We start from the raw sequence: 16,560 nt of genomic DNA, 5'->3' as shown, positions 1-16,560 counted from the left end.
CTTCCTTCAAGCTTTACAGCCTTTATACTCATCTTCAAAACCCTGAGACAGTTTCTTTCCCTGTCTGGGTAGGTAGAAGTTGAAAAATTCTAGACTCATCCATTTTGCCTCTATTTCACACCAAATTAGCTCTACTGGCAGATAGATGACAAAATGAGTAATCCCTCATACTTCTAAAGCCAAAAAGAAAAAAAGATTTGAAGTACCTGAAGTTCTACTGTGAACTTTAAGCCATGATTGCGAAATATTGCTTAATCGAGTTCCATGCTACACTAAGTAATCATTATCATATAGCTGTACATAGAGCACTTGAGAATAATAGATGTTAGAGGTATTTGTAGGTGTGACAACTACATTGGGAAAGGACCGTACATTTTGCTAAACCCTCAAGGATTCTGCACTTGTCATGGGAGTGATCTGAGTGAAAAACATTCCTGTGTTGGAAGACAGATGATCTCCGTAAGATGGACATCTGGAAAGTCTGCAGTCTGTTTAGGAAATGTTCCTTCCTCTTTCCATACTAGCAAGGTTTTTTTGACGGCCAGAGCTTTTATAGTAATGTTGTTTTCACGACAATGGTCTCCTAGAGCTATTCTGAACCAAATGCTGCTGGCATGAGTACAGAAAATGAGTACCATAGAAAACTGAGGTGGCTTTTGTGTCTGTGAAGTTTTAAAAGGCCCCTGTGATGAACTCCAAAGAAGCAGTATAGGCTCACCTTGTATTTGAGGAAGACGAAAATGCCACTAATACAAAGAAAGAGGAAGCAAGAACATACCTGGTAAGAGATTTACATCAGGTGGTCAGTCTCACAGATGAAGTGGCTGATCTCCTCCCTCTGGTGACCAGTGATAGAACCTGAGGGAACGGAATGAAGCTGTGACAGGGGAGGTTTAGGTTGGATATTAGGAAAAGGTTCTTCACTGAGAGGGTGGTCGGGCACTGGAACAGGCTCCCCAGGGAACTGGTCACAGCACCAAGCCTGACTGAGTTCAAGAAGCGTCTGGATAATGCTCTCAGTCATATGCTCTGATTCAGCTGGTCATGTGTGGAGCCAGGAGTTGGACTTGATGATCCTTATGGGTCCCTTCCAACTCAGGATATCCTACGATCTTCTGGGATGGTTATCCGTTCTGAAAAGCCAGTGAATGGCTGAATGGTGAGCCAGCTCCTGCCTCTCCATCTTCCACACCATGTATGTTGTCTCTACATATTTAAATTGTGTATTTTTAAGTCTCTGCAGGTATCTCCCCTCTTTTACATTAATTATGACAGGAAAAATCGGTGTGCTGTCATAAAACTGGTCATCTTACTCTTCAGGAATACACCGTCTGTGGATAGTAGGCTTTCCCCGTATTAGGTGAAAGACAAAGTTGTTTATATTCCACACATCTGCTAAGAGAGGGAGGCTCAAATGAGGAAAAAAAATCTGTGCTGAGAAAACATGTGAAGTACTGCAGAGGAGAGACACTGGAAGAGCAGAATGACTTTTTCATGTGACCACCTTAGGCAAAGAAACAAAAATAATTTTCAAAAGAGAAAGGAAGTAAAAGCCTTCTCACAGACGTCTCTAATATTCTATGTGAAATGTTAACTTCTCATCCATCGTTATTAAATCTTAGGCAGAAGCCATTACACAAAAATGAATGCAGCTTCATGTTCTGCACCTCCAAACTTCAGTTATAAAAGTCTCAGGTAGACTCAATGAAAATAATTTTCTTTTAAATCACGACAACTGAATTTAAGTCTCATGTTTTCAAGTTGACAGTAGGATGTAATTCTGGTTTAAAATCTGCCATAAGATCACAAGAAAAATGGGAGATTTTTCTGCCAACGAACAATTCTACACTTAAACCTACTCTTCCCAATAAAATTTAGTGCTGGGAACAAAATAATAGTTTTAAAGATTATTTTTTTCTTTTCCTTTGTGAATAGGGTAAATCATATAAAAATATAATTACAAAAAGATAGTAGTGGTGGGTCTGTCACAAAACTCACAGCCTGGTTTTTTTTTCAGTCAGGTGGGCCCCTCACTATATGTTTTGAGCAAAATGGGAGTATCTCCAGCAAATTCACTGTGCACAAACTTTAACGCCTCCTCCCTTTCTGGGCCATTTCAATGAAGAAGTGTTTTGGAGACAGCTCTCCTTCACTAGCAGGTAAACTAGCTGCTAATAATTTTTGTGGTAACCTTATGTTAAAATACTGGCATCAAATGATTTATTCTCCATTCTAAGAACCTTTACAAGGATACAAAGCTTTATGAAGGTGTCAAAATGGTTTCCTCCTTCACATGCCAAAGTAACACGCTTTTACTGCTACTTCAAATCCAATTAATTGTTTGGTTCTCTTTTAACTTCCGACTTTCTCTTCAGGGAAGAATATTCTTGCCATTTAGTAACGGTATAGTTTTAATGACCGTACCACAGACAGTGCATACCCGGAATATAGATAACCACATTTTTGGAGACTGCGTCATTCCCATACGGAAGAAAGAGCCAAAATCATGATGAGTAAGGAAACTAGTTTGCATAGGTTTCTGGAAAACCCTGAAAAAAATCCTATTTTAAGAAGAGCTGTAGCAAAGATACTTAACAATGAAACAATACAAAATAGTCTAGATGAAAATAACTTATTTGGGTCTAGTCAGATGGAAGTATTTTAGATTAGATTGCAGTTTTATTGCTGCCTCACCCCACTCCTACTCCCCTGTAAGCAATTAACACTGAATTAAAATCGTCAAGTGCCTGACACATAGCAAGCCACCTCAGGCACTGGCCCTGCCTGCAGTTCGCCAGTGCCCACGCGCTCCCTGCCATGACAGCCTGCCCTCACCTCATCTTCCCACCACTGACAGGCCAGCCTTACAGCTCCTCCAATTGGCTAGCGGCAGACAGATGCACCCGCTGGTTGGCTGTGTGCCTCACTGGTGAGGGTGATAGGCTGGGCCCAGCTCCTGCCTCTGCTGCTTGCTTGTCCATCTCCTCCTGCCCGGGTGCCTCTCCTGCTCCCCCCACTTGCAACATAGGTGGGGTGTCCCGTGGAGGCTTAGTGCCTGGGTGTGATGCAGTCAGCCAGAACTAACTCAATAATCGCCTTATAAATACAAGTAGCTCTGTTCCAGAAAATCTGGGCCGGAGGAAGCAAAACACGCAACTTTATAAGACAGCGAGAGCAGATAAGAATCTTAAAAAGCAGCCTGAACTGAAAAAAGCTGACCACAAGAACACCACTGTACAGAAAAATGTTTATTGAGGGTGTTGTTGCATTAGAATTGTTACCATTTCATCAGCAAAAGCTGTGGCAAAAGAAACATGTCATTACTGTCTTCCTGTCACAAAATCTGGTCCGTATGTCAGCACTGGTCTCTCAGCTGGTTGCTCAGTTCCTGAAGTTCAGCAATCATGTTGTCCATAGTTGTCACCTCATCAGCTATCTCACTGTGAACCTCATTATTTGTTACATCTACAAAAAGTTGCTGCATAACAAAAAGAAATACATTATTTTAAAATATACATACAGTTTCTCTGTTTCAGCATAGAGACAGAATATAGGCAGCTCATCACCACTATCCTGCTTTTCCTATTTTTGGTACCTATGATGGTATCTCTCTCTTTAAAAAGGCCATTTTGTGGCTAACAAATAGAATGTTTATTATATGCATATACACACAAACACATATAGACCTGAGGTCTGTGCCACACACCTGACGTTTTGCTAAAGGGGCCGAATCCTCCTGTGGACACTGGGTTTCTGCTCTGACCTGACTGCCTACACTTACTCCTGATGCTGTCAAAAGGAAAGGATTTCCATGAAACTCAAATTAGAAGAGCATCTCGCATACTGTCACTGCAGTTCACAAACACACCTGCTGATAAATTAGCAGTTGTGAATTTTAATGGCCATTTTTCCCAATGTCATATTCTGTTGCATCATTTTCTCCAAAACCTCAAATAAACATGTTTTAACATTTGATGTCAAGACATGCATGGGTAGAGACATTCATCTGTGCGTAATTAAGTTATACAAGAGAAAACAAAACACTACAGAGTAATAAAAACAGTTTGTTCTTAAAGATCTTAAGACATTAACAGAAACACAAAGCAGCTAACTCATGGGCAATCATAATCTTCATGTATTTACAGGGAAACCAGGGGAGAGGAATGCTAAATGACTTGTCTAAAGCCTTGAGATACGCAAGCTCTGACTGGAGCTTTGTGCACGCTGCACCAGAACATGTTGCTATTGCAAAGCCAGGTCCTGTCATTTGACTGAAGTAATATGGAGGCTGTGTGAGGTACCATTCTGCAGAAATATGGGGCGGGGGGGGGACCCAAACATCTGTTTTCCCTTTATTATGTAAAGGGAGAGTGATTCACACTTCACTTGACACAAAGGAAAAGCCTACATTCAGAGAAAAAAAAAACCAAACCAAGAAAACAAAAGTTGCTCTGGAGTACATCTGTACATCATTATATCATCAAAACATAATGAGACAATACAGACATGTATATAAACAAAACTGTACTTAAAAGTCCTGGACCAAGGTCTTCAATGTGCCTCAGAACAGTGTTGCTGCTGAACAAAGGAACATCTTACACAAAAATAGGAACATGTTCCTGCTACAAGTACAGAAACTTTTCTGACTTTCAGCCTGAAAACCTCACACTGGGAATGTGACAGAAAACTTTAGTTCTTTCTGGCTAAGACAGCTAAATAAATCAGAATGATATAATTATTTGGTGTTTTTTTTCTCCCCCCGCCCCCCCCAGTTAAAGAGATCTATTCAAATAGATGCAGCCTGGGGAAGTTTCACGCACCGTTCTTTGGGCTTTGTGCCCCATGTTTCCCCACAACAGTACCCACATTTCATGCATTTACAATACGGCTCCTTGACCTTTCTCCTTTTTGGAGACCCCACCTGTCACATCCAAATGATGCATGAGGCCAAGGAGCAGCAGAGAGCCCACTATGCTATCTGCCAGAGCACATGACTGCCCAGAAGGCTCTGTACAGAAAGGAGCCCATTAACAACACATTTTCGAGTTGCAGCCTTCAGCAGACTGTGGGTGCATCATGAGCCCAGCGTAACACAGGAGCTGGAATGTCAGAGATGGAGATCCCAGGAAAGGCAAGAAGTCTGAGAAGTGACATTGTTTCACCTGTACAAAAAACCCTGATTTGTTCAACTGTATATCTTGACTATAAAATTTTGGAACTTTATCTTTTAAAAGTTCCTTTATTGTTCCTTTATTCTTTCTGAAATCTTAACTATCGAGCCTGCTCTTAGTTCATTTTAAGTGCTTTTCTCTGTTAAAAAGAAAAAGAACACCTTCACCCCCTAATATTGACTCACAAGGCAGCAAAAGGAGATGCTGCAGTCAAGCTTGGACAAGCATAAACAGTGCTAAACTGCTTGTGCATAGGATCTTACAGAAGATGACTGAGTTTTTAAACCACAATGCACTTTGGAAATTCAGTATGACTTCAAAATAAAAATAAGATGGCATCTTGGAAAGTATGCAAAAACAGTGAGGGCACACCAATAGCTTTATCTCTAACATGTCAGTTTTCTCAGAAGTGCCATAAAACTTACAGGCACCATTATCTGCCAATAATATAGATGTTCATTTAATTAGCACCTTCAGGAATTAAGAATACAATTTACTAGACTCACCTATTCTTAATCTTTCACATACTGCATGATCTTGCATAATACAAACCATGTGTACTTGTATTTATATCATTTATGTCAAGTAGACTTGCTTTCTTTACAGTCATACTCAGTCTACACACTGTTTTTGGTTTGGTTTTTTTTTTGGTTTGTTTCTTTTTAAATAAAAATTTTGTGAATCACAATAACACATACATGTTGTGGCTTTTTTCACCACATTCCAAAGACTTAGGTATGCCAGTATCTAAAAGCACCGTTACGGAGCCAGCTTGTGTCTGCTTATGCAACTTTCCTGGGCTTTTATTCTTAAAATTATAGGACTTAAAAGAGACTGAGCCAAGTTTAGCACACAGATGACGGATCAACACTTTGTAATACAAGCACACATGTTATAAAACTTAGGCGCTGTAATTCACAGTTACTAAACCCCACACGCAGCCAGGAAGAATACTTCTTTAAGACATGAAGTGTATTTTGAATGAAAACGTATTCCAAATCAGTCCCCATTTAAACAATGGCTGTGTCTCATGTTGTAAGATGAAGGGTAAAATTAGGATAATAATGGTGCAGAAACAGACTTGGCTCTTTGGGTGCCTGGCTATGGAGGCACAACTCCAAAAACATAGGATTCAAACATGATGACATATTTTAACAAATTAATATCTGAATTGGTAGGGTATCCATGAAAACCTTACTAAAAATTAGTTCTCTCTTTTAATAAAAAATAATGTTTTTAAAACACTTCAAGTGATGCAAAGTAGTCCTGACACATTTTGGTCTTTTCTGCAGATTTACATCCATTCTTTCTGAGACTGCCCTGCTTCCCTCCATGACTACTCACTTAAGGAACAGGTCTTTGAAATGACTGATTTCTTCCAAACATTTCAGTTTGTTTGCCCAACGTTTTAAGTAAAATTTTAACTTACTCTAAAATGTCAATGCTCTCTCTTAGACTAGTAGATTTATTTCAGTCAAAGCCTAGCAGGAAGAAGGGAAATAAAAGTCTACTTCAAAATGGAATCCTTAACAGCATCTGATGATACACTGGGACAGGCAGGTATTATTTGATCTATAAATGACCCAAAAGAGAGAAATGGTTTCTGGCAACAGAACAAAGATTCCTAGCTTTCAAACAAAAATTCCTACCTTTCAAACATTCCTACCTTTGCTTTGGATGACAAGCCACGTAAGTTGAGCCGAGCTGAAGAAAGTATCTGCAAAGCTTCCTGATGATTAGATTTGTTCTTGCTGCATTTTATAGCCACTAGAATCCAAACACAGAAGAAAAGGACCCAAAACAAAAAAGTGTTATCTCTATAGCAATAATCCTAAACAACATTTAATTCAAAATCTTGATACCTTCCATAAACAACTTTTTAATCTAATATCCTCAAAAAGAAAGACAAAGACAAAGAATGCCAAGCAATTTTGAGACAGTAACTCTAAACTCAACAGGTATATGTATCCTTAAACATAAATATCACAGCACAGTGAATAGTCTTACAGAGTCTAAGTTTTGTCCATCTCCTGACTGGGCACAGTCAATCCAACTTACGTGATGATTTGAGGACTGAGACGAACTAAGATGCATTTTCACTTGCACGATGAAATTGCTAGACCATGAAATGAATTGATTCCATGTTTACCAGTCATATGTTTACTGACTCACCCAACACAATTCCTGTCTCATGGAAGTATATTTTGTATGCGCTATCAGGATGATGCTCTGTTAGAGGACTCCCAATAGTAGGAATAAATATAATGGGTAAAGTATAATATTATTTTGTTACTAAGCTTAATAAATATTTGCTATGCTCTTCATGAATAATAAAAGTTCTTTTCAGGTAGAACATACCATCTGCAATCTCTATGGCTCCTTTCACCACTTCCTTAAAAGAAGAAACATCTTTCTCCCAGTCCCTTGATTGAATTTCACATTTATGTGCCTTAGTGAGACACTGCAGTGACTGCAAGGAGGGAAAAAAAAAAAAAAAGATCAGTATGCGAGAAAACAAACTAGGACACTAATTTAGTTTTAAGTATCTATGAAATTAATGCTCAATCCAGAAAAAGAATATATTTTTACTATGCTTGATTTCCTGTGAGTTGGAGTAGTGTCCTTCTCTGCAACGGTAAGCACCAGCTGTAACACAGATGTTCTTCACCAATACTGCATCTCAAGTATGAGAGGCATATAAAGTAACATGTGTCTAATTTTTATCTTTTAAAAATCTGTCTAGACTGATGGATGTGACCCATGTTTGCCAAGTCATCATAATTAAATGCACATGAAAAATGGAAAAATACTTGTAGTCACACTTTGAACAGCAATTTTGTACCTAAAAAATTTATAACTGCATACATCAAAGTTTTCTGTCTATATATGTATTCTTGGCAAAGAATGTATTTTACAGATGCAGCTATTAGTTACCATACTACTCTGGTTCTCAGTGTGAACAGGAAAAATAAATGTACACAATATGGAAGGAGGGTCCCATTAAGGAAAAAAAAAAAAAAGAAAGATTTAGGCAGAAAAAGTTAATTTTTGCTTTCTAGTTTTGTTTTCTTTCTACAGCATCAGAAATAAACCCCAAATATATGCCAGAAGTTACATGGCTTGGTTCAATGACAACTCTTATTAAATTATCTTTTTAAAGAGTTTAAGTATCATATCAAGGAATAAAAAACTTCCAGTGTGGTACATGTAGATGAGTGCAATAAAGACTTCTGATTGTTGAACAAAGACCGATTAAATCTGGGGGTCGTCACCCTCTCCCACTGGAGTTCCAATCACTATGGCATGGGCGACTGAACTGCTCATGCTGCTGTAAATTGCAGTAAAGGTGTGTTAAGTCAAACCAGAGCAAATTAATTTTTTTCATAATAACCTAGGTTATAATTGGTGATAGTTCTGGCCAACAGAGGCAAGACTTTCAAAGAGAAGGAAGAACAGTTTTTACAGCAGTCTGATTTCAGTCTGCACGCGTCTGAGTCAGAGCAGCAAATTAGAGGGGTTTTGCTGACAGATGTCAGGGAGGGGAAAGAATTCAAAGTCTTGTGGGCTGTTTGTTTGCACTTCTGGAACCTGGATTTATCCTGGAAGGAAACAGTTATGAGCTGGGGAATGTTCAAGGAACATTCAAGGTTTTCATGGCCTGGGTATGGATCAGCAGGAAACCTGAAGGTTGGAAAGATTCCTCGGTGGGAAAGGGGTGGACTGGACTGCATTCAGCATAGGAAAGAATGAAGTACTGAATGAGGTGGCAGGTCGGATACATAAAAGTGTAAGAGTAAATATATGCTAAGCTAAAGAAAAAAAAAAAAAACCAACAACCCACAAACCCAACACTTCAATAGTTTTACACTCCTAACTTGTAAACTCTGGCTGACTTTGATGCAATTTCCAAAGCACTGTTGCAAATTGCAACTGTAGACTCCAGTGATTCATGGCATCAGATGCAGCAGCAGAGCAGAAAGGTAAAAAAAACTCAACAACCAACATGCCCTTTACAATAGCCAGACATACAGGGTTGTTCTTTCAAATGCAATATTGGTTAAATAGAATTAATCTGCACTAAATAAGGTATTACATTATGGAATAAAGGTCAAACCCTACATTTGTAAGGAGGTACATGACACTATTGATAGATCTGTTCCCATCTCCTTGTCCTATGATGCCACAATATAGTAAATAATGCCCTTTCAGAATTCATTGACCTTTTGCATAATAAATGTGGGTGGAAACTGTAATGACACACATGGAATTTTTCTACCGATAGTTACATTCACTGAATATCTGACTGACACATGATGGTGCTTGTGGCAGCGAAGGCAATAAATACTGTTTTTAACATTTTTACTTTATAATATGATTTCAGAAAAGCTAGCAGTGATTATCTAGTGTGTTGTAAATTAATTTTTGCACTGTAAATTAATATATGCTGTGGCTGTAGGCCACAGAGTTTTGCTCTTTCATGATCTGTATCTATAGTACCATCATACCGGGATACTTGGATACACACATAAGCATACCTCAAGTATTTATAAACATCATTCCATTTTGCAGGGCAAGCTAGACCGTAAGAGTGTTCCATAACCAGTCTGATTAGGAAACACAGTTAAAGTCCTGTCTACTCTACAAATTCAAACCATATTTTTAACTGGGTTAGTGAAAAATACTGTGATGTAACCAGATTCTGAAATGATTACATTTATAGTATAGACAGGGCCTCTGCTACTTTGCATGTCTGAGTAAGAATTTGAGGATATATTACAGGATATTGCAGTGTCTGTATTTCTGAATTCTAAATAGGCCAAATCTCTTTTATTGTTCAGCTGTAAAGAAAAACAGGGAAGGAAAAAAAGGGAGGGATTGGAAGTATAGTGGACACCGGCAATGACTAACCAAGACATTTCAAAGGGCAGAGCATATAGAGGAAGACAATGAGCAAGGCCCAAATAATTATAAGTTTAACCCCACAGGCCTGCAATTTGTAGGCCCAACCATCTGCCTAATATGTTTGACATCAAGTGACAAACAATCCTTCAGACTGACATTTTTGCCCAGGCCAAAGGCGTACCCCCATTAGGAAACACATACTGAATGCTGACCCTGTGTATTTTCAGCATCAATGAAGATCTCATAACCCCTAAGTATTTTTGGAGTGTGCAACGCTATTTGAATTTTCGAAATTTAACACCAAATGCAAAGCCCATTCCAGCATACAACAAAGTAAACACTTCTAGCAGCGTGGAGTGGTTATTTAGGAAATGCAATCAACTCAATTATCTGGGAAGCGATAGGAACAAGAGGTGGAAGTTAATGTAGCAAAACCAGAGATGGGTAAAGAGAAACCAATGGTTCAACAGATTAACAATTAAATAGCATTATTTAATTCCATTTTAAGCTAAGTAAGGACAAAGCACTTTCACTCTGGGAACACTGACTGTGGTATTGTATCTTAAATGCATTTTCCCTCAGTGACTGCAAAGAAGAATATGGATGGGTTAGATGCCACCGGATCATGGCATTAAGATCCACTTTCTTCCAGAAGCTGCAATATATCTTGTCTTCTGAATGAAAGATTCCAATTTAAAAAAAGAAACTGCACCATTAGATTGCTGCCAAGAAAAGTTTCAGAATACAAATCCAAGACAATGCACATATGCTGTGATAGGATGTTTTAAAATTAAATGATAAGAGAGACATATTTTTTAAAAAATCCACAAGATGTAAGCCATCTTGCTCCTGTTAGGTCATAAAAACATGTGCTGTAGGAACATGAAAAGCAGAAAATGAGCTTATAGAAACACTAAAGCAAAACACATCTGGAACAAGAGCATGTCTTACTATAGCACTATAGTTTGTTAGAGAACAGAAGGTTTGTACCAGAAGTGTTTATCCATAAAAATGTAACTTCAACACTTTTACCTTTTCAAGATCTTCACCACTATCATTCTGTCCATTTCCATAAAGTCGGGCATAAAGTCTCCAGATCTCCCCATCATTTGTCACTCGTGAAGTCACTCTGCCCAACAGCTCTTGCAATTTCCCCCTCAATCCACTTGCTACCTCTCCAGCACGATCTGCCATACCATCCACTACCGCTCTGACCAGAATAGCCAGCACCTTAAAAAAGTAGCAGGAAAGAGTTTTTATTTCAACTCAAAGCAACATCAGTGTATATAATGATATCTGTAATATTTGGTCTCTATTAATGATTCAGTAAAATACAAATATAGTACCATATGACAAGTACAGAATTTACTAAGAAATACATTATTAGAGGTGTAATTCAACTAATTTAAACCTCATCTATAAGATTCTGTGGTTGGTGAAGATAAAGAGACCAAAGAGCTAAGACAGAAATTTTGGCAGTATCCTAGATATTTTCACCTTATAATACGGTTATAGAAAGATCAGTAAACAGGCTGAACCAGATTAATTCAGGTAACGGAAGATACTGTTGTTTACTGGACCTCTATTTAACTACCTGCAGAAACTGAAAAATATATAGTGGATGAGATGGAAATGGAAGGCAATTGAATACCACCTTCAGAAATCTGTATTTAATGCACTTCTGGTGAATTACTAGTCAAGTCAGTTCAATCAAACTTTTTACAAGAACTCATTTAATGGCTGTACTTTCTGAGTCACTGGCTCGAGAATGTGGGATCTGACCTGCAGAAATGCTGAACACGTGCAGCTGCTGGTAAACTCAATGGGAGCTGGGCTTTGCATATATGAAGTGCTATATAATACCAAGTGTTCCTGAAAAAAACTTAAGTCTTTGTGTCCCAAACTGGACACTGAAAATTAGAAAACAGTTTCACTGTGGCTCAGTTCCTTCTCAATAAAATGAGAAACAGCAAATGTAAATTAAGATCATACGGGTTAATCAGAAGAAAATAAAACCCAGAAGAGGTGCGGCTTATTAAGTGACAACTATCCGTTCTGTGTAGTGCATGAGACACAGAGATGGAGGAAGAAATAATGATAAAAACAAAATGGAAGTCTCACAGGGCTTACATTCAGGATAGGACGGTAAAGGGTATACAGACACTTTCATGCTGGTACTTCCTAACTAGAGAGGCTATTACTTGCCAACTTTAATGCTTCAACATTTTTGTCCATTGTTTCTCAATATTAATACTTACGATGAAACCACGTTAATAGGAATATTAATATCAAGACAGTAATAAAACCAATTTCAAAGATGATCTATCAATATCCCCAAACCACACAAATATACTACTACTCTAGTAAAAGTAGGACAGGGATGCATCCTCACAAACCAAGATGTAGTTCACTGGCAGAAAGCAATGCAAAAATTATGACAGTATCAAAGTATATTACACTTAAAATAAAAACATATGGAGTTTAGTATGTGTGATATGTCATTTTCCTAAAACAACTTTTCTTCTATAGAACTGCTCAATTAACATGCATCCCAAGAATTAATTGAGTTTTATCAGATATAGGAAATCTTTGGCAAAAGAATCCAAATAAATCAAAAAGTGAAAAAACCCCCAAACTATCTCCCTGCTACCTTTTTCAGAATCAGTATGAAATCACAGTAGCATCTGAACATCAGATAAACAGCAATAACCACCCCTGCCTCCCCTCCAAACCGTAACAGTATAGCCCTTAGAAAATATTGTGACAAACTGGCTGTTCTTTCTTTTCTTTTCTGTTAAAGAGGTCAGATTTTCACTTAAGAGAACAGAAAATATGATCAACTATTAATGGTCCAGAAGTTCTGAAATTCATATTACATTCATGATTTGGAATCTAAGGGACTAAACCCCATCATTAAATGAATCAGGTCTTCTTCAATGATTTGCTAGAAAAAAACAGCAGGTATTGATATTTCCATTACTACAACATTGTAATAAAAAACCATGAGAGATAGAAGAAGAAACATTAAACTATGTTCTCTTTTGAAAAGGAAGTAGAACTAGTCCTGAGGATTCATACATACATGTATGACTTCTCAATCAATTTCTCGGCTTAACAAAATTGTTACACAAAGAGCAAAAAAGTTCACATGAACGTCATGTATAGTTATCAAGAGTTTTAAAACCAACGATATTTTGTTTGCACATGAAAAAAAAAGTTTCCTCAGTCAGTAGGAGTTAGCAACTTAAAAATTACCCACATTCCCATAGAGTTCAGGCTTTGCTTACATTTTCATCATAATAATCTATCTATCTATCTTCTTTTTTTGTAATTCATCATGTAAGCTTTAGCACTACAGCAGTTAAAATAAAACTAGTGTGAAGGCCCAGATTAAAGGGTCCATTAAACAGTAATGAATCATTAATGCTATTTGGTTGTGCTCAGTTGTGAAACAAAGCTATTTTAAATTGCAAGTGAATTGTGCTAATCATCAAAAAATATTAGCAGTGTAACAGAGTTTTCCATTTTAGACAGTTGTCTCAAGTGTTAAATTTTAATTTTATATCTTTGAGAGACTTTAAACTGCCATACATACTAAACTACTGAAGCAATGCTCTGTTGCCCAGGATCCCACACAAGCAGTAGAGCTTTTTTTTTCTTAAATGCTTCTTTTAATGAACCAGGCTCCATAAGATCACTGTGCAGAGAGTTTGTCTTTAGTATGACATCTCACCATCTGCATTCCTCCTCCTCCTTTGCTTTTGTGAAGAATGTGTTTACTCAAAACTGAACAAAAACTACCGTGGGACAAAACCTTGGAAACAAACTAAATAATTTTTAAATTCTGTGATTGCTATCAGTTAATCTCATTCCACAACTGTTCTCCAAACAGCTCCTTTCATATAAAAATTCACTTGGTCAAACCATTTTTAGAAGCTTCATTAATACTAATCAAACTTGACAGTGCTCAAGAAAGAAGAAAACCCTCAGATACCAGATCCAAAATGACAAATCTGCAGTCTATGAGCTCTCCCTATGCCCCTCTCAAATGAAAGCTTTATTATAATAACACAATTGTCATTACTGAGCTACTTAAAAGAAGTAGAGCTCCAGAAATTATTAATTCCTACCCCTTGCTCCTCAAAATCCCCTTGGAACATTCTCTTTCAGTCTTTTATTAGAAATGGTCTAGCAATACGAACCACTGAAATGAGGATGATATCTAATGGAAAGGGAAACAGAAAAACTGTACTAAATTCTCAAAAACACAGAATTGCAAAGAGGAACCATTTGTCCATACTTCTGAATTCGTATTCTTTGACAGCACAGGATGAAGATCTGGTTTCTGAAAGCAAGGTAGCAAAGCAGCTTTTCCACCCACAAAATAACTTTGTAATTCACAGAACTGCAACTTTCCAAGTAAAAAAGCTTGCTTGCCTCCAGAAACAAGCATGTGGTGCAAAACAGTATAATTAGCAGTTGCAGAAATCTTTCAGGTATATTTACCATCTCAAACTAATAATTCAGAGGCTAAAATGAGGATTACAACAGGTAAGGCTTTCTCCTCGGGTCCTCTTTAGTGACTTATCTACTAGCTGAAACTACAGATAATTCAGTGAACCTTTATCTTTTATTACATAAGATCTATATTAACGGTTTTCAAGGTTTATTTCCCAGTAGGTTCATGAACATTAAAAGGAATATGGAAATTTGAAGATTTTTAAGAACCAGTAAGGAAGGAAGGTAAGAAAGCATGTTTGTAACATTTAAGGGGAATACTAGGAAATGGAGACTTTTGAAAGTACATTCTTTGCTGGAATCTTTTATTGCATTGTTGCTCATTTATAAAGAGCCCTTCAGCTTTTCCTTGTTCAGTTCTGTTTGCAGAATCTGTACATAGATATCTTCAAGCCTCATGATATCTTGATCTCAGAACCTTTGCCACAAAGATGACATCGTTAAATAACTAGATCAGTTTAGAAGCAAAATTTCCCAAAGCTGCATTCTGTACTCAGAAGTCCTACAGAAAAAGACAGCAATGACCTGACAGAAATCACAGATGAAGATATGAATGACTTACTGTTATTAGAAGAAATTAGTGATTTACGAATATGACTTCCTACTACGCTGAAATAAAATAAAAAAATCTAACTACACAAACCAAGGACATTTGAAATTATATATTCAATTGCACACTCTTAATTGATGCATTCAGTCTCACAAGGCGCATTCCGCAACAATGACTATGCTAAAAGTGATTGGTGATTGGCTTTCTGTTTTTACAAAGAACTGGAATCAATGACTCAATTTGTTTCTTCCAGTCCCGTGCATATTTATTTTTCTGGATTTTTAAATTCTTATCTTCTTTCTCACCACTATGTCATCTAGCTTAGTAGTCTATCAAATAAAATCTACAATGTCTACAAATACTACAAATATAACCTGAGAGAAGATCATACTATGTTGCATGGAAACAGAGGTGTCTGCTTCCACTTACTCATGTTCCATGATTTTACTTTGTTAAAATACAATTGCACAAGAGGGTTATAGAGCATCTCTGTTTAAATGAGGTGAGTCAGCAAATGGGAGAGGCTCAGAAATTAATAGTGAGCTTTGTAAACAGTCTCAGCAGAAGCTTTTTAGTTTTATGTGCTTTTTTTTGTTTTCCTATGGGAATAGCCTTCTCCTCCCTGTAAGATTATTGACTAAAGCCTTTCTGAAATTCTTTAATCAGGCTCAAAGGTTTTTCTTGGCCAACTAGTAAGATCCTTCTAATTGAGGAAACTGTATTAGAAGTTATGATGAAACCCATAAAGCACTTTACATATCAGAAGCCAAAGTTAGAATGCAAAAAAAAATTAGGATACATAGCATATATATATTCTGTAAAAATGATAAAAGTTGTAGAGAACAAGATGAAAAAAACAGTTATACAACAAAACCAGAAATTTAGTGCAAGCAATAGCCCCAAATATTTTAATGAAATATCCTACATAAAATTCGACTAAACCCACTAATAGCAGTCTGTATCATCTCAAAATATCTAAAATGGACAAATACATGTAGAAATGTTCAGCCATATCAAATCCAAAAGATTTTATTTATATAGAAAGTTGTCCTGTACATGGTTGGCTTTATAGTAGTATTGTATTCGCATACAATTTGTTATTAAAAAGTAATCACTGGACTCAAACTCCTAAGATGCAGGAAAGCTACTTTTAATCATTTTATGGGATAAGAAAAGAAACAGGGTAAGAAAAGAAAAGAAGCTGGGTCCTCTTACCCTGGTACTACACACAAACTCCCTAAAAGCTCATAAGGTCTTCAACCAGACCCGTTAATCTTGCAAAGGCTTTTGGAGGTGTTTCACTTTTCTGCTTAAGGGATTCTTTGGCTTGCCTTTCAGGTTCATCTCGTTATTTTCCCTAGAGTGTACAGAACCCTGCTTGGATCAGGACCCGGTTTTAGGCAAGGTAACATCCGAGCT

General features: G+C 37.3%; 1 protein-coding gene across 1 annotated transcript in view; it reads right to left on the bottom strand.

Moving 5' to 3' along the window:
• Nucleotides 1-3,235: 3,235 nt before the first annotated feature.
• The window catches only part of TTC27 (tetratricopeptide repeat domain 27), a 127,388-nt gene continuing 114,063 nt past the window's right edge, over nucleotides 3,236-16,560 (bottom strand). Inside the window, exons 17-20 of the mRNA XM_054822388.1 lie at nucleotides 11,106-11,303; nucleotides 7,530-7,641; nucleotides 6,838-6,938; nucleotides 3,236-3,478 (exon numbers count right to left, since the gene is read on the bottom strand). Coding sequence (XP_054678363.1) covers nucleotides 3,356-3,478; nucleotides 6,838-6,938; nucleotides 7,530-7,641; nucleotides 11,106-11,303 — 534 coding nt within the window. The 3' untranslated portion in view covers nucleotides 3,236-3,355. The remainder of the gene's footprint in view (nucleotides 3,479-6,837; nucleotides 6,939-7,529; nucleotides 7,642-11,105; nucleotides 11,304-16,560) is intronic.

Source organism: Grus americana, chromosome 3, assembly GCF_028858705.1.
Source record: "Grus americana isolate bGruAme1 chromosome 3, bGruAme1.mat, whole genome shotgun sequence".
NCBI classification, from domain to species: Eukaryota; Metazoa; Chordata; class Aves; order Gruiformes; family Gruidae; genus Grus; species Grus americana.
Note: the sequence above shows the minus strand (reverse complement) of the source record. Positions and strands in the feature narration are given on the sequence as shown.